The 19,099-nt window shown below is 33.4% G+C and overlaps 1 protein-coding gene across 2 annotated transcripts in view; it reads right to left on the bottom strand.

Moving 5' to 3' along the window:
* Nucleotides 1–1,227: 1,227 nt before the first annotated feature.
* The window catches only part of FYTTD1 (forty-two-three domain containing 1), a 32,737-nt gene continuing 14,865 nt past the window's right edge, over nt 1,228–19,099 (bottom strand). For both annotated transcript variants that reach the window (XM_006200906.4, XM_015236530.3), the window contains exons 4-9: nt 13,552–13,664; nt 11,925–12,021; nt 11,451–11,512; nt 9,870–9,944; nt 6,508–6,634; nt 1,228–4,698 (exon numbers count right to left, since the gene is read on the bottom strand). In XM_006200906.4, coding sequence (XP_006200968.1) covers nt 4,600–4,698; nt 6,508–6,634; nt 9,870–9,944; nt 11,451–11,512; nt 11,925–12,021; nt 13,552–13,664 — 573 coding nt within the window. In that variant the 3' untranslated portion in view covers nt 1,228–4,599. The remainder of the gene's footprint in view (nt 4,699–6,507; nt 6,635–9,869; nt 9,945–11,450; nt 11,513–11,924; nt 12,022–13,551; nt 13,665–19,099) is intronic.

Genomic DNA, 19,099 nt, shown 5'->3' with positions numbered 1-19,099 from the left:
AATGAGTGGAAGGAAGCAGAGATAGGAGATGAGTTATGTACTAACACAGAAGAGATGGTTGGGAGAAAAAAAAAGAATTGTAATTCTTGAGAACATTAAGGGTACATTAAGTGTGTAGATATTTGAAGGCCAAAACAAAGGCCTTGTGGATACAGGAAAAATGAAGATGCTATATATACACCATTATATGAAAACAAGTCCTAGGTAAAAAAAAAAAAAAAGCTAGAAGAAAAGATAGACTAAGGAGGTAATTTTGAGACTTTCAAGGATTTGAAATTTCATCTATAAAGTAAGGGTAGAATATGAGGAAATTCTCATCCTATCCTTCAGTCTTCTCCATAAAGCAAGGGACAAGATCATCCTGTGAGAATGAGGTTTAGGAAATGGAGTCATTGTAGGGAGTTAACCAGAGTCTAGTGATGAATAAAAGAAGTGATGAGAAACAGTTGCAAATAGGGCTGTGAGCAAAAAAAACTACAGGGATCTATAACCTACTCCATTACTGCTTTGTGGTCTGGAAACATGAAATGAAAAGACAGGCAATCGGGATTACTGTTTGGAATTAACACAGAAAATTTCCCTGCTTCTTCCTGTGTATTTTACAGGTAGAAAGTTTACTGACTTCCAGGAGCAAAAATTTTACTCAAATCTCAATACCTCTCTCCAGCTCTTCATCTCACCTTATGGAGAAATAAAGCCCTTTCTCTGCTTTTACTCACTATAAATACATTATGGCCACTCCTTTAAGATTCCAAACTTTATAAACTCAAAGCAGTAGGATTAAAATCTTCACCAATCCCATTCTCTTCAAATATAAAGCACAGAAACTGGTTTGTTGAATATATTCCCTTCCCTTTCTGACTCCTTTAATAAGAAGTATTAATAATTGACTTTTTAAAAATTTATATAAGAAAATTTAAACAATGTGATTTTCTTCTCATTAGAGGAAAATGGAAATAGAAATTAAACACATGCACTCTAGGGAAATAGTTTCCTATTCATCTTTAAACATCAGTAAACCTCATCTGAATACACTGAGAAAAAGGAATTTCAGTTCCAGAATAGTATCACATTTCCTTGCTTTATCATGCTTTTTGTTGAATAGATTTTGGATACAAAGTAATTTGTAATGGCAGGGGAAAAAAAGAGACATTACAAGTCAACAATTTATATACAAGTCTTTAAGTCCCTATCAACAGCCCACAGTAGCCAAAAATTCTTGTTGTAAATGCTTGGGATTTATTAGTGTCATTTCAAAAAACAGGGCTACCTCCAAATTGATCTATGCAAAAAGAACTCGCTTTTAAGGAAAGCTTAAATCACGTTTAATTTTTTTTAACAGAGGCAAAACACAAATAATCATGTAACTCTCATGAAAGTTCAAAGGTATATTGATCAGAAATGAAGACATCATTTTCTGTCCTAATACTGCCTGCATTCATATGGTATTCATTCTCTGAAGTGCAAAGTCAGCTATTTCTTCACTCTTATCTCCTTACAGTAAATATAAATCAGAACAAAAATTATCCTAACACTGTGCATGTCGTGTGAATTTAAAGCTATTGACAGCAAAATATGATATACATATATACCTATTGCAACAAAAAATAACAATTGGGCAGTAAAGTCTCTGAAGTTTCTTCACACTTACAAGTATTTTATAAATACTTGCTTATAATTAAAACTGTACTGAAGTTTATGTCTATTAGGAAAAAATATGTAATGTCTGATTAGGAACACTGGTCTTTCCTAATTAGCCTACCTAACTTGAATACCAAAGTGATGAAATCTCATAATCATCACTGGCAGAGTGTATTTACTTACCATGCTATAAATGCTAAAGCATAGCTGCTACCACTTCTTAAGAGATCTGACAAGCCACACACCATTCCACTACGTTCAATTCATAGGAACAGTTTATTATGCATTGAGAATTAAAAGATCTGAACTTAAAAGATGACTCTGCCACACACAAGTCTTGAAAAGCTGGGTCTCACTGAACCAAGAGGTAAAAAGAAGGGTTAAAGTGGATGATCTCTAAATGCTCACCCAGCCTAATATTCTGCATTCTAAGTAAATTCAATTCTCTATTTTAACTCCCCCTGGCTAGTTCCTGTTGGAGCTATGAATGAAATGGGCAAAAGACAATTAATGGGATGCCAATATGAGTATAGACTGATTAACCAATTTAATTGGTAGGTAGCTTTCAAACCCTAAAAATTATAGTCACTACGAAGTTCTTTGTAACACAACAATCTAAAAAACACAACTCAATCTTTACAGCTAAGAATTAATCATGTGAGACCTGTAATATTTTATTTGTTAAAAATGAAAAGCTTCAGAATAGATCTAAATGTAACTTTTCCAAAAAACACCAAAAAGTACAGTGTAAATCATCTCCTCATCAAGTACAAACTTTCATTTTGTGATGCACTGCATCAATGTTTTGTATACAACTTGATGCAAAGGGAATTTTAAGTTGCATCCTGTTTTTAAAAAAACTTTAAGAACTGAAAAAAGGATGACTATAACCACATTCCAAGAAAGGAAAATTTTCCTCCAAAAGCATATTCTTTCGTTTATATACAACATGTTAACACTCAAGAATTTTAATTTGGTTGTAATAAAGGCAAGATATTATATTTTAAAAAATGAAATTACAGATGCATGAAGAGCAAAAGTTTAATATACCAAAGACATTTTGATGCACTTAATATCAATATTTGGGGCAATTTTTAAGGTTTTCCCCAAAAAGGCATTAGTAATAGCTCTGTACAATATTTAAAATAATAACAAACAAAACATCTTTATACCATATTCTCACACACTGTTCTAAAGACACAAACTAGTGCTCAGTTGTTTTTCTTTTGCTTTAAAATAAGCTACCAGTAATTCTAAACCAGCCTAATATGAATTATCCATGGATCAAATCTAAGGATTCATACTTGCAAAAATGTTTTGCAATGAGTTCTTGGCCTAAAGAGAGACTAGAGTTTATTTTCAAATTGACTAGATTCCAACAATCCCTTATCAGTAGACTTACAAGCAAAATACCAGATATTAAGGATCAGACTTAATTCTTTGGTATAAGCATGAAACTGTTATTGATAGCTTTCCGTGGCTAGAATAAACCAAGTAATCCAAGAAGCGTAAGAGACAACAATGTAGTATACACAAGGCAGGCAGGAGCCATAACTCAGTGTTCTGCTTTGTATTTTAAATAGGGAAAATCAAGACTAATACACTGTAGGGAAACTAACACCTACTTAGAGGTTTTAACATTAGAGCAAACCAAAAAGTTAAGCTTCAAAACGACCAAAACTGTAACCTGTAGCTTGAATATTTTGCTGCCTTTTGCCTTTATACCACAACTTACAGCCTATAACCATCTGAGGACTTTTAGCACTACCTTGCACAACAAACTAACTCATCCTAACCTTCCAGAGTATGGGGGAGAAAAACTCTTTTCTCACCATAAACTGCTTGAACTTTATACAAGAAATCAGAGTCAAAGGTACAAAATAAGGTTACAATGTACCTCTATTATCATTTTGCATTTTTCACCTTATGACATACACAAGAATATTTTTATTTTTGGAGCTGCTGTACACTGTTTAATTTAGCAAACTGAAAAGCTTGTAACTTTTTGAATAAGAAGTCTAGGATTTTATGGCTAATTTTACTATCAAAATATCTAAGGGACTCAATTCATTTTAATAATTATAATTATTCTAAATATCATTTGAAGAATCTGTGGACCCTAGACTCAACACAGTAAATCCAAACAGTATACCTATCACCTAGGTTTTAAAGTTTTTCACCTCAGTTACCTGTCTTCCACCTGCTACTACTTTCATGCTTTCTTCATTTACTAAACACAAATTGTCAGATTTTTATGTTGGACCTTCCTCCTCTGAGGCTCTAACAGATAACTTTCTAAACACAAATTTACAGCCTTCAAATACCAACATTTTGAACTGAGACTAATGCTTAGAGTCACATTTCTTGTTAAAAGTTCAGCATTAAAGATTTATAACTCTGGAGGATTAACCTGAACTTATCTGAAAAATGAATCAAGTTCCAGATATTTCCATAAATCTTAAATGCGAAAACTGAAATTCTAATAAACTGTTTATATCCCTAATAAAGTTAACTGCACTTATTACATCAACATTATTAAAGGGTAAGTGACAGCAACAAAGGGACTTACTCATATTTCTGAAGACCAAGATTTACCATGGCAAGGGTAAAAAATGGGCAAAGATGAAGAGATCCTAAATATCACTATCATAAAAATAATTACTTTCTATCTTTCTGCTTTCTTTCTGCTGCATGAGGAACCAAAAAAAGTCAAATAGAGAATTGTTCTGTCTGAGCCAACCATGAAATCTTTAAGAACATATAGTTATATTCCCTGTAATTCTTTCAGGGCATTTTTTATACATGTTTAAAAAAAACACACACACAACTTCAAAAATAAAAATAAAGGTTATTTAGCCTTGTGAATATCTTGAAATAAAGTTTCTTGAATTTCTGTAATGAACTCGAAGAAATTCAACTTTTAAGAGTCATCACTCCAAAGTCCCTTTGACATAGGATCTATCCCACGGTTACAAAGCGGCTTCCTCCTTTGTTGAAAGTAAGAGTGGCTCTTTGTTCCTTCAGGATCCCAAATCGCTCATTCAAAGTCATCCCTGTCTACAGAAACAAAACAAAACAAAAATTAACAACTTGACTGTAAGACACACCTTACTTTGAAACAATTATGTTATCTTAATTCACAGTAATAATAGCTAACATTTCCTGAATATTCAGGTGTATGAACTCACTTAATTCTAACAAAAACCATACAAAACAGGTAAATTTGGTGAAGTTTAGAGAAGTTAGTTAACTTGCCTACTTGCAGTTCCAGAATTTAAACTAACTCAGAATCCCTATCTCCTAACCACCATAATGCTGACATTATACACTATATAAAACACATATATTATAATGCTTATAGGTCATATATCCAAAAATTTCTCTATCTAAATTATTTTTAGGCTCTGCAAACAGTGCCACCAACTCTAGAGATGCCTCTGATAAAAGTTTTTTAGACTTGTATTTTGAAACAAATTTTCTTGCATTTTGGTGAGCTCATAACAGAAATTTAAGTCAAATTCAAATCAAAATCTGGTTTTGATTAATGACAGAAAAAGCACCCAAATTACATTTCATCATTTCTGAAAGGAAAGTAACAAGTCATAAAATAAAAATAAGCAAAATAAATTTGGTCAAATTTCTTTCCATACTTATCTTCAACTCCACAGATTCTTCTGTCAGTGGACACAAACAAAAAAATCTGACAAAATGCAACACCCGTTCACGATAAAAATTCTCAGCAAATTACAAATAGAAAGGGAACTCCCTCAATCTGATAAAAAGAATCTACTGAAAACCTACTGGTAGGGAAAAGGTATAAAGCTCAGTGGTAGAGCACATGCTTATTAGCATGCATGAGGTCGTGGGTTCAATCCCCAGTATGTCTATTAAAATAAGTAAATAAACCTAATTACCACTCCCTTCCAAAAACAAAAACAACAAAAATCATACTAGTGGTAACATCATACTTAACACTGAGAAATTTAATGCTTTCTCCTCAAGCCTGGAAATAAGGCAAGCATACATGCTCTCAACATAGTACAGAAGGTCCTGGCCATTATAAGAAAAAGAAAAAGTTTAAAGATTGGAAAGAAACTTAGAGAATAACATAATTGTTTACATAGAAAATCCTAAGGAATCTATATAATTACTAATTTTAGCAAGATTACAAGATATAAGGTTAAAACAAAAACTGTCAAAACCGTGTGAGATTTACCACTTCATGTGCATCTGAATGTCTATAATCAAGTGACGTAATAACAAATGTTGACAAAGACATGGAGAAATTTAGAACCTTTAAACATGTTGATAGGAATAGTACTACAGCTACTTCTTTGGAAGGCAATTTGGTACCTCCTCAAAAAGTTAAACACATAGTTACAATATGATCTAGTTATTCCACTCTTAGATATTTCCCAAGAAAAATAAAAACATACTCACACAAAAACATAAATGCACAGGTTTTTGCATGAGCATATGTACATGAATGTTCAGAGGAGCATGATTCACAATAGCTAAAGAATGGAAACAGCCCCAATGTCCATCAACTGATAAATGTTATATCCATATGATGGAACATTATTCAGCAATAAAAAGAAATGAAATACTGATACACACTATGAAGAAACCATGAAAACACTATGCTAAATGAAAAAAGCCCAACACAAAAGTTCACATATTGCATGATAACATTCATATGAAATGTCCAAAATAGGCAAATCTGGAGACAGAAAATAGATAGACCAGTGGTTTCTTAGGATTGAGGAAAGTTAGGACACCCTATATAATTAATTATACAACATTTGTTTTGTGAACTAAAATATTTTCAGTGATTGGCCCAAAGAAATACAGAAAAAAAAAATTTACCTGTTTTCCAACACTATTTATGTCAAATTGTAGGGGGACACCTTTAGGAACTTTCTTTACATCAGACTGCTCTCGTTTTGTCAAGAATGAGGGTACAGCAGTACGAGTTAATCGTGGTTTCTGAGTTCTATTAGGAAAAAATTAAAATTAAATGAGACCAGCTTAACAATCAAAAGAAGAAAAATAAATCATTTGGTATACAAGACATCTTGACTTGCACACATGTTCAAATGTGTGAGGGCTACTTTATTTACTGTATACTGTGAAAGTATAGGTGATTTACACAATATTGTGTTAGTTTTAGATGTACAGCAGTGACTCAGTATTTTTGCAGATTATATTCCATTATAGGTTGTTACGATATACAATATATCCTTGTTGCTTATCTATCTTGTATATAATAAGTCTGTATCTATTAATCTCATACCCCTAATTTGCCCCTTCCCCCTCCCCTTTTGTAACCACAAGTTTGTTTTCTATGTCTGTGAGTCTGTTTCTGCTTTGTATGTACATTCATTTATATTTTTCAGATTCTGCATATAAGTGATATCATATATTGTCTTCCTCTGACTTATTTCACAAGGCATTAACATTCTCTAGGTCCATTCACACTGCTGCGAATGACAGTATTTCGTTCTTTTTTCTGGCTGAGTAATATTCCACTGTATATATTCTTATTTATATATATATATATATATATATATATATATATACACACACACACACACTTCATACACACACTACATCTTCTTAAGCCAATCATCTATTGATGAGCACTTGGGTTGCTTCCATGTTTTGGCTATTGGAAATAGTGCTGCTATGAACACTGGGGCACACAGTGTCTTGAATTAGCGTCTTTGTTTTTTCCAGATACATACTCAGGAGTGGAATTGCTGGATTACATGGTAATTCTATTTTTAGTTTTTCAAGGAACTTCTACACTGTTTTCCACAGTGGCTGCACCAATTTACAAACAGTGTACAAGGGTTCTGTTCTTTTCACATCCTCTCCAAGTTATTTGTAGACTTTTTGATGATGGCTATTCTGACAGGTGTGAGGTGGTCTCTCACTGTGGTTGTGACTTGCATTTCTCTAATAATTAACAATGTTGAGCATTTTTTCATGTGCCTGATATCCATCTGTATGTCTTCTTTGGAAAAATGTCTAGTCAGAAAAATAGCAGAAGCTCCACTTTTTGATTGGATTGTTTGGGTTTTTTGATATTGAATTCTATGAGCTGTTTGTATATCTTGGATACTAACTTCTTGTCAGTTGCATCATTTGCAAATATCTTCTCTGATTCCATAGGTTGTCTTTTCATTTTGTTGATAGGTTTCCTTTGCTGTGCAAAAGCTTTTAAGTTTAGTTAGGCCTCATTTGTTTATTTTTGCTTTTATTTCTTGTGCCTTGGGAGACTAATCTGAAAAAGTATTGCTACAATTTATGTCAGAGTGTTTCATGTATGTTCTCTTCTAGGGGTTTTATGGTCTCATATGTTAAATGTAGGTCTTTAAATCATTTTGAGTTTATGTATACAGTATGAGGGAATGTTCTGATTTCATTGTTTTACATGTGGCCTTCCAGTTCCCAGCACCACTTGTTGAACAGACTGTCTTTTCTCCATTGTATACTTTTGCCTCCTTTGTCATAGACTAATTGACCATAGGTGTGTGGCTTTATTTCTGAGCTCTCTTTTCTGTTCAACTGATCTGTGTGCTTGTTTTTGTGCCAATACCAGACTGTTCCAATTTCTATACTTTTGTAGTACAGCCTGAAGTCTGATAAGAGTTTTATCTACAGCTTTGTTCTTTTTTCTCAGGAATGCTTTGGTAATTTGGGTCTCCTGTAGATCCATATACATTTTAGGATTTTTTGTTCTAGTTCTGTGAAAAATGTCTATACCTTAGGCAACATTTTGATAGGGACTGCATTAAATCTGTAGATTGCTTTGGGTAGTATGGCCACTTAAGTAATATTAATTCTTCCAATACAAGAACATTGGATTATCTTTCCATTTTTTTGAATCATCTTCAATTTCCTTTATTAGTGTTTTATAGTTTTCAGCATATAGGTCTTTCACTTCCTTGTTTGTTTATTCCAGGTTTTTTTAATAGCAATTTTAAACAAGACTGTTTTTCTGTATATTAATCTTGTATCCTGCAACCTTGCTGAATTAAAAAAAATACTTGATTCTTAACTGACTAATCTAGAGACTAAAATTTATAAACTGCTCACAGAATCTCTGTAAGTAGAACTATAAACTTTTCAACAAATTGGAGTAATTAGTAATTTCCAGGTCATGATCTTCTACCAAAATAAAGCAACCTCTAAAATCTTAAGAGAATCATCCTACGTTTTCACTTCAATCATTAACATGGCTGGATACGTAAAAGAAACTCTGTAAATGCAGAAAGGTTTTTTTAATATTTAATATTTAATTTTCTTTTTAAAATATGTTCACTGTGACTCACAGAATTTACTTCATTACCTACTAATGGGCAACACACATATTGTGAAGAACATCAACACAGAGACATTTTCCTCTGCTATGTTAGAAGCTTGAGAATGTCTGTTTGATGACCAAAGAAACCAGCCAATCTGCTTGACAGCTGGCTGGTACAGGACTCTAAGTGGTAAGTATATAGCTTAGATTTTCATTCCTGATACTTTTTGATGGGAAAAGCTTAAGAGTACCAGTTATGTTATGGTCTAGTGAGGATCCAATGAGACTTTTCATGGCTAGGTCAACTATCAAGTTGGATTTAACAATATGGTATTAGAACTTTCTTGGACTACATCATTGACCTCCAGCCCAGTGCTGCAAGTCTCACATCTCCCCCAACAAACTGGAGTTGAGCTCACCCTCCATACCTTAGGCAACATCACTTCCAGCCTCAACCTAGAAAGCTTATAACGCAATAAATATAATGGAACGGTCATCCAGATATAAAAGAATACATTATGAAGTCTTTAAAAAGAAGGCAGATCTTTATGTACTGGAAAGTAAAGAAGTGCAAAATATATTAGGGGGGAGAAGGAAGCAAGTATGTATAGTATTACCTCATTTATGATCACACACAAAAAAACCATATGTATGTGTTATGTTATACATGCACCAAATTTTTTAAATGAATATATGATTTTGTTAAAAGTGGTTACTTTGGGGCCGTAGAACCAGAAATCTAGGGAGCTTTCACTTTTAACCTTATACTATACTATTTCCATGTTGTACCATAAGTATTATTTTTATTCTTGTCTCAGTTTACCCTAAGTTGGACATCGTCTGAGGAGAAGATGAATACTTTCCTATGATCTTATGTACTGAGAGGTTATAATTTTTGCAAAATAAAGAAAAGACTTACACTGGGCACTGCACTGCTCCTGGATTATCAATAGATACAGTCAAAATTCCTCCATTTGTGGTGGAAGTCCGCCACCTAGTTTCAAAAAACCAAAAACTTCATTAAAATGGAAGTTTATAAATCCTACAGTGTATTCCATATAAAAACATACATTTTAAAATAGCCATTATTTTTTCTTAGCTTTTAGGAAATACAGATACCTGGGCCCCACCATGATTAATCAATCAGCATCCTGGGTGTAGGAACTGGACACCTGAATTTATTAAATATTTTTCAGTTAACAAATATATGTACCTTAAAAAAAAAATCAAATACAGAAAGGTTGCCAATGAAAAGCAACAGTCTCTGTTTCCCCACTATCCTTCCCATCCCTTCTCCCCAGAGGGAACACTTTTCAATCTTTCCTGTTTTTGCTGCTTGCTAGCTACCTCCAGTTCACTAAGCAAGATGTTTATGTAATAATAACTTACTATGGTAAGGATTCAGCTCATCACACTATCCTCTAGTTTCCCTTCCTACCCCTAAAGTTTTGATGACTACATCACTATTTTATTTCTATTATAACTTTTAAATATACTTAAATCTCTTTTTTTCAGCAGTGACTCTTGACATCATCCCCTTTCCACTTCGTATGAAAGGACAGTAGTATCTATAATTCCTTCCTTCCACCTCTTCTCCCACTTTGTACTTTCCACTTTCCATCAGCTGTACTTTTATATTTATGTTGGCAAAATCTAACATTAATATTACAATGTTACCAAATTAAGAATTTTGTGCTTTGTGCTATAGATTGACTCTCAAAGTTCAAAACAAGTAAACAGCATTTATATTATTACAATTATGTAAATATTGTTCATTGCAGAAGCTATTAGGCCATGATTACCATTTCTTTCCTTATGGTTTCCAATGTTTGACTCCTGTGCAAAAGAATACTGCTAGCATCAAGTTCAAATAGTTGTCCTTCTTATATTCTGATTGCTCAAAACCATGCCCATTTTAGATGGCATCATATCTGGACCATGATCAAGTTTTATGTTTTGTTTCCTCAGAAGTAGCCATAATGTTAAATTATTTAATCTCAAAAACTGATCATATTAATGGAATGTTACATCTCACACTTGGGAAGTATAATTCTAATAGACAAAAACATATTCTTAAAAAAACCTTTATGGGGTAAAGGGAAAAAAAGAGTATGTGAAAAGAAAACATCTTATTGTTTTTAAAAATTTACACATTTTCTAAAAGCTCTATTTGTTGCCTGAATAGGTTCATTTGTATGAAAGTAGTTATAGAAAATAAAGAGCTATTTCATTAAAATAGAATAAACAGGCATTAAAAATTTTTTTTAAATAGAATAATGTATTTGGTGCTAAAACTGTTACAACACTGATATGGGAAAATGCAAAAGTTTTGAGAGAAAAAACAAACAAAAACAAAATAGGATTTATTTATTTCAGGCTCAATGGTTAATCTACTTTGGGTCTCATCTAATTTCTCTTTAACTGGGGCACACAGTAATTTGGGTTACCTAGTATTCTGGGGGTTTTGAAATATCATCTTGAAAAACAAATTGAAACTTACTGACGAGTTCTCTTTGCTACTACATCGTCTAGCAGTTGTTCTGTGTTCAACTGGGCCTGAACCTGAAGGGGAAAAAAAAAGCAGTAGATCCCACAGAAAGCAGAGGACTTGAATCCAAAGATCTATCCTCCTCTGTAACTTTAACCCAGTGTAGTGTGTGTACAAATGCAGGAAAGGAGTATGTGCCTATTCTAACAACACCTCTTTGTTGGGGTTCCAGTATCAGAACAAGTAGTAAAAACAAGTTTATCCCTAAATAACATGTCAAATTCTTACAAGACATTGCCATTGAGGACAAGAGAAGAGAGAACAGGAGAAAAAAGAAAAGAATTAATCTAATGTCATGTTCTCCATACCCTAAACCCAAACTCTACCTCATTCAGGGGCCATGTCTATTCCTGAGGATTATTAAAGGTGGATGTTCAGGATCCTTTGTTTGGGTAAAAAGAAAACACTGCCAAGGGTTTTTTATACCTTAAGGCCTCTTCTGAAAAGAAAAGTTGCCTGACGAGTGTCCTTCTGATGACTTAATTTATTTCCACTTCTGGTAAAATTGGCTGGAATGTTATTTCTGCAACAAAAACACATAAACCATGAACAGTCTAGGCCACTTAACAACTTTGAAACATCTTGAGAAGAAAAAAGCAAAAATAGTTAAAACTCATAGGCTGAAAATTTGAGGTACACTAAAGACTCACAAAGGTATACTACACAAAGACTCTGAATTATATCCTTGTTTACCTGAAGATATTGCGATCTGATTTACAAATATCTCCCTCTGTAGCATATTACATAATAATCTGGTTAATTCTGAACTAATTTATCTTTCATATATTCAACTTTCTAATGTTCCAACATTTAAGGTCTCTTGTGAAGACATTAAAAATAAAATTTAAATGTTATTTCCTAAATTTGGTAAAAGATAAAAAAATGTACAGATTAACAAAATTATTACAAAGAAAATCACACCTAGGCACATCATTGCGAAACTGTGGAAAACCAAAAATGAAATCTTGAAACATAACATCTTTTCCAATTTTCTCTCCTCCACACAGAAGCCTTCATATATTATTATAAATCACAAAGAAACTTACACTCTTCCACTGTTTGCTCTTTCTTGCACAAAACAATATAATCTTAATTATGTTTGACTTGATTTTCACCAATTTCCTTCTAGTTTCTATAGAAAGTTGGTAAAATATGAGAAAACAAATTTCACATTTATCTACTTATTTATTTTTATAAATAAATGTTTAACAGGTGTCACCTCATCTTACCACCAATCTTATAGAAGCTCAAATGCAAAATTTCCCTTGCCAGCCCAATTTACATGGGCTCATTAATAGCTCTTGTAGTTAACAAGCTCTCATTTGAGAAGTTCCCCTTTTCCAAGAAGTACTCCCAAATGATTCCCAAAACAAAAAGAGATGATAATGAAGTAAAACTGCAATTGTAGCCATTCCAGTTATACAAAAACTTCATTTCAGGGTTTTGTTGTTCTGAATTATCGTCTACAAGAGATGAATAAATGGTATTTGAAGCTGAAATAATAAAACTTCACAGACTTTACTTCCTGTCTGTCCACTTTACCCTTACAGAGAATAGAATGTCATAACAATAGGTCACAATTTTAAAGTTTTGTTATATTTTCAATTTAATACAAAAATAATTTCAGCTTAAGAAGCATTCATGAGAATTTTTTTCTAGTTAGCATTTCCTGCAAATAATACATTCTATTAAGAGCCCCTGAGACTGTGTAACAAATTCAGCTTTCAGAATTCTCAATTTTGAATAATTCTGGCTGAGATGTTTTTACCAAAACAATCATCTTTTACAATTTTATTCTATATGTCAAGAGAGGCTATTTTAAAAAGTTTAATATTAGTTAAACTCATTAGTAACACTGGATCTAAAAAATAAGAAAGCTATTACTGAATGCTTCCATATCAGATGTTCAGATAGACATCCTAAATGTTTGTATTGAAAATGACCAAATAACTACAAGCATCACTGAAAATCCATTCCTTTGAACACTCAGCACAAGAAGTGCATCTTTATTTATGAAGGATAACATATTATTGTCTTGTATTTGAGTACTTACTTTCTATTTAACTGGTTAGGTCTCTTGAGAACTGCAACTGGTTTTCTCTGCACTTCATTTTGTCTCAGAAGGTTTGCCTTCCTTTTTAACGCTGGAAAATACCGTTCTATATTCTTTCAGAAGGCAAGAAACTATGTTAATTGGATTGCTTTTTGCTCTATACCCTACTACAACAAACATTTCTGGGGCAGAATGGACAGTGACTGACCACTGCTTAGATGTACAGGTTAGAGAGACAGAAAAGCTAAAACAACTTGAGTTATTTCTAATCTACGGACAAAAAAGATAATCACATTATACTTAAGATACTTGTAACCAAAGAAAAATTCACACAGATGAATGTATTTTTTCTATTTTGGATATGTTCAGTTTGAAGTACTCCAGGTGATGCACAGGTGATGAAGAAACATGGCTCTGGATGTCAAGAGAAGAATCAGAGAGCCAGAGATGTAAACTAAGGAATCTTTTATATTAATATGATTTTTTATATCAAGTGAAGGGATAAAACAGTCAAGTTCTGAAACTAATGTGTGAGAAGGAAAAAAAGAGGAGGCTGTGGTAGCAAGGAAGCCTGACTAGAAATGGTTACAGAAAAAAAAAAGGAATTAAGAAAATCAGTATCATAGAAAACAAGCACATGAAATGTCTATTTTTTCCCCCTCCACATATATTAATTCAACCCATCATTAAAGTCTAATTCAGGTTTCCACACTTTCCATGAAATCTTTCCAAAAGTCTTTTGACAATACAGACCATATCTTATACTTAACCTGGATTCCCTTATATTTTAAGCATATGAAAAGTACTTCATAAATATCAACTGACTAAAAAACACAAAAATTAGAAGTTCTCATTTTCATGAACATTTGTAAAAGAAATGTAAAAACAGTGATAAAAAATATCAAGAATATAGGAGAAATGTGAAATCAGACTAACAGTGGCCCATTCTGAGCTTTGTATTCTGTCTTTAATAATAACACCAAGGACTATTTTATAGGTAAATGTGAAAGTTCCATGACGTTATTGTCACATATTACTTTCCTTCAAAGTATCTGCCATACTATAATTATACAGTTATCTGTGTGATAATTTATATAATAGTCACTTGAGTTCTCCATGAGTACAGCGATTTTCTATTGAGTTACTGAAGAATCCCTTGCATCTAGGATATACTGAGTATTCAGTCAACGTGAGTAAAATAATGAATACAAGGATAAAAATTGTAACAAACCATTAATACATGGTGAATTTGTGTTCCAAGGATCTAAGGTTTGTACATGTGTATAAAAGTATTCACAAAATCTAGGGAGTAAGTTTTTCTCACACCATTTTGATATAAAAAATTATTCCTTGAGGGAAAGAAACTATTTAGTTTAATGTTATTAAAGTATTATTATACACAAAATTTTAAGTGTACAGTTAAATAAATTTGGATAATTACATATAATCATGTATGCACATCACAATCAAGTACCTTCACCCTAAAATGTTTCCTTGTGCTTCCTCCAAGTCAATTCCCTTCCTTCACCTGACTCTCACCCCAGGCAATAACTTATCTGTCACTTACCATTTAGCCTTTTCTACCATTTCAAATATATAGTATCACAGTACATAGTCTTTGGTGTTTGACTTCTTTTGCTTAGAATGACGTTTTGAAATGTATCCATGCTGTCCTGTGTATTAACATTTATTCCTTTTTTATTGTTGAATAGAATTCCACAGTATGAAGATAAGGTATTTATAAACTGTCAAAATCAGACAAATGACTAAAACTACCCATTAGCAGAAAATAACTGGTAAATATGCAGCAATAACAATTTTTTTTTAAGTTCACAGAAGCACTAAAAGGTTTAGTATTATTAGAGTCAACTTAAAAGTTATACAAAATAGAACATATCCTCAGCTTTGGGAAATTCTGAATCTAAAAGGGAAAAGTTATAGAACTGACATTGACAAAGTTATATATTCAGGTAGAAGAATCCCTTAAGAACTTAAACTCAACTTTCACTTGGCAGATATTTTAAGTTGATTCTAAATAAAAAGAAAATTCATTCTTAGAAACAACCATTCCCCTCCCAGCACAGTCATTTGTTCTCTCAGTAAATACTAGTAATGTAAATAAGTATGCTATCTTTCCTCAGTTAGTAATTCACTTCATAGGTAAGAGAATGTAATTTTATTGACATAAAATCTCACTAATTCATATAAACTATGGAAAGGCAGAGATAAAGTAATGAAAAGTCTAATTACGGTCAAGACTTTTTTTAAGGAAATTTCCAAGTATATATAGCAATTCAAAGACAATTAAATTATTTAGGCAGTTTGTTTAATGACTAGAAAAGGCTGGTTATTTGCTAGAAAGTGATCTGTAGCACTCACTATATTCTATCCTGATCAGACATTAATCTATATTCAGGTTAAAAAAGGGTTCTTAAGAAACATACCTTTTCCAAAATCATTCAAACTTTGAATAAGTGAATCTTCAGTGCATTCTGAGTATACAATAATTTAACACTTTCAATTTTCACTATTTTCAAACAACTCAAAAGACTACCACATGTGGTAATTTAAAATTTTTCTAGAGCTAGTTCTGTGATAAAGTTTTAAAGAATAGTGGTTGATGGTAGCAGAATTGAAAAGTTAAGAGGTGAAGACAGTTGTAGTTAACCAGAACACACACATTTAAGTAATTTAAGAAATGAATGTCCTGAATTCTTTTTAACAAATGTGTATTACTTTCATAATCAGAGAAATCAAAAGGATTTAAAAACAGAACAGTGGAATAGATTTGGTGGCTTAGATTTACTAAACATAAGAAGCTAAAGAAACCCATTTGTGAAACTATTTTCAGGAATGCTTCATTTAGCCAATTCAAAAATTACTCATTAAGATGTAAATAAAAATTCAGTTAAAATTTGAAAAGTAGTTAACTTATGGTGGGTAAGTAATCGTAACTCTTTAAACCTAAGAGAAATGAAAACCTGTGTCCATTACAGACTTACAGGTGATATTAACAGCAACAAAATTTGCAATACCCAAAACAGTGGAAACAACCACAATGTCCATCAAGTGGTGAATGGATAAACAAAATACAGTATATCTATATAATAAAATATTATTCAGTAATAAAAAGAGAAAGTACTGATACATACTACAACATGATGAACCTCAAAAATACTATGGCTAAATGCCAGCCCACATATTATTGTATGATTCCATTTACAGGCATACCTCAGAGTTACTGCCAATTTGGTTCCAGATCACTGCAATAAAGCAAATATTGCAATAAAGCCAGCCACATGAATTTTTTGGTTTCCCAGCACATATAAAAGTTATGCTTACACTATACTGTAGTCTATTAAGTATGCCATAACATTATGTCTAAAAAAACTATATCTTAAAAATACTTTATTGTTAAAAAATGCTATCATTTTATACAACATTGTAAAATGATTATAAATCAATAAAAAATGTTTAAAAAAATGCTATCACCTAATCCTTCAGCAAGTTGTGATCTCCTTGCAATAATAACATCAAAGATCACTGATCACAGAACACCATAACAAATATCATGATTGAACAGTTGGAAATATTACAAGAATTACCAATATGAAACTGAGCAAATGCTGTTGGAAAAACACCACCAACAGACTTGCTCAAGGCAGGGTTGCAACAAATCTTCAATTTGTAAAAAAGGCAGTATTTAGGAAGCACAGTAAAGTTGATGACAGTAAAACAAGGCATGCCTGTATATGAAATGTGCAGAAGTTTTTCCTGTTAAGATGGCGGAGTGGTATGACCACGAGCTTGCCTCTCCTCATGACTACAAATAAGACCACAAATGACTGCTAAACAACCATTGAGAAAAAGACTGGAACCTAGCAAAAAAGACCCTCTTCAACTGGAAACATAAAGAGGGAACCACAGCAGGATGGTGGGAGGGGTGTGCTCACGATATAATCAGGCCCCATGACCCCCTGGGATAATTAAGGATAATTAAGTCGCAGAGGCCCTTCCACAGGAGTGAGAGTTCTAAGCCCCACATCAGGCCCCCCCAGCCCGGGGTTCCAGCATTGGGAGGAGGAAGAGACCCCAGGACACCTGGTTTTGAAGGCCAGTGGTGCATAGCTCTAGGAGCCCCATGGGACTGGGGGCAACAGAGTCTTCATTCTCTTGGGAAGCGTACACAGAATCTCATATGCACCAGGTCCAAGGGCAGAGGCAGTGATTTCACAGGAACCTGGGCCAGGCCTGCCTGCTAGTTTTGGAAGGTCTCCTGGGTACATAGAGGACAGCTGGAGCTCACTCAGGGGACATAAAAGCTCATGGCAGACATTCCAGGAGTGTTCATCTACATGAGCTTTCCTGGAGGCTGACATTTTGATTGAATCATTAGCACCAAGACCTAGCCCCATCCAATAGCCTGTAAGGAAGCCTCAGACCAAACAACATACTGGGTGGGAACAGCAGACTTCCTAAGCCAAAAAGGCCTCTAGCTAAGGCTCTACCCAACAGAGGTCCAGGATCAAGCTTCATCCAGCAGCAGGCAGGCATCCAGCTCCTCCTGCCAGGAAATCTGCATAAACCTCTAGTCCAGTCTCATTCAGGAGGCAGATACCAGAAACAAGAAATCAACAATCCCAAAGCCTGTGAAAGGAGGAGACTCAAACACAGGCCAGACTCTAACACTGGGACCAGCTGGACCCTAACCCTTGGGTGACAAGAGATAAGTATACTGCTGGGATGCATAGGACATTTCTCCAAGGTTGAGAAACATAACTAACCTATCTAAAAATACAAAAAGAAAGATAAACAATATGAGGCAACAGAGGACTATGTCCTAGGCCAAGGCAAAGATAAAATCCTAGAAGAATAAATGAGTGATGAGGAGACAGGCAATGTATCTGAGAAAGAGTTTCTAGTAATGATGGCGAAGATATTCAGACAACTCAAGAGGAATATAGATGCATAGAGTGAAGTTTTAGTAAAGAGTTGGAAAATACAAAGAATATCCAGAGTTGAAGAATAAAATCACTGAAATGAACAACACGCTAAAAGGAATCAAGAATAGAATAACTGAGGCAGAAGGACAGATCAGTGAGCTAGAAGACAAGTTAGTGGAAATCATTACCGCAGAACAGAAAAAAGAAAAAAGAATGAAAAGAAATGAGGATAGTTTAAGAGAACTCTGGGACAACATGAAGCACACTAATATTCACATTATAGGGGTCTCAGAAAGAGAAGAGAGAAAGGACCTGAGAAAAAATTTGGAGAGTTAACTGAAAATGTCTCCAACTTGAGAAAGGACACAGTCACCCAAGTCCAGGAAGCGCAGAGAGTTCCATACAAGATCAACCCAAAAAGGAACACTCTGAAGCACATAGTCATCATGTTGACAAAAACTAAGGATAAGGAGAAAATATTAAAATTAGCAAGAGAAAAGCAACAAATAACATACAAGGGAACTCCTATAAGGTTATCAGCTGATTTTTCAGTAGAAACTCTATAGGCCAGAAGGGACTGGAAAGATATATTTAAAGTGATGAAA

Source organism: Vicugna pacos, chromosome 1 (assembly GCF_048564905.1).
Source record: "Vicugna pacos chromosome 1, VicPac4, whole genome shotgun sequence".
Taxonomy (NCBI): Eukaryota; Metazoa; Chordata; class Mammalia; order Artiodactyla; family Camelidae; genus Vicugna; species Vicugna pacos.
This window is presented reverse-complemented; position numbering and strand designations above follow the sequence as displayed.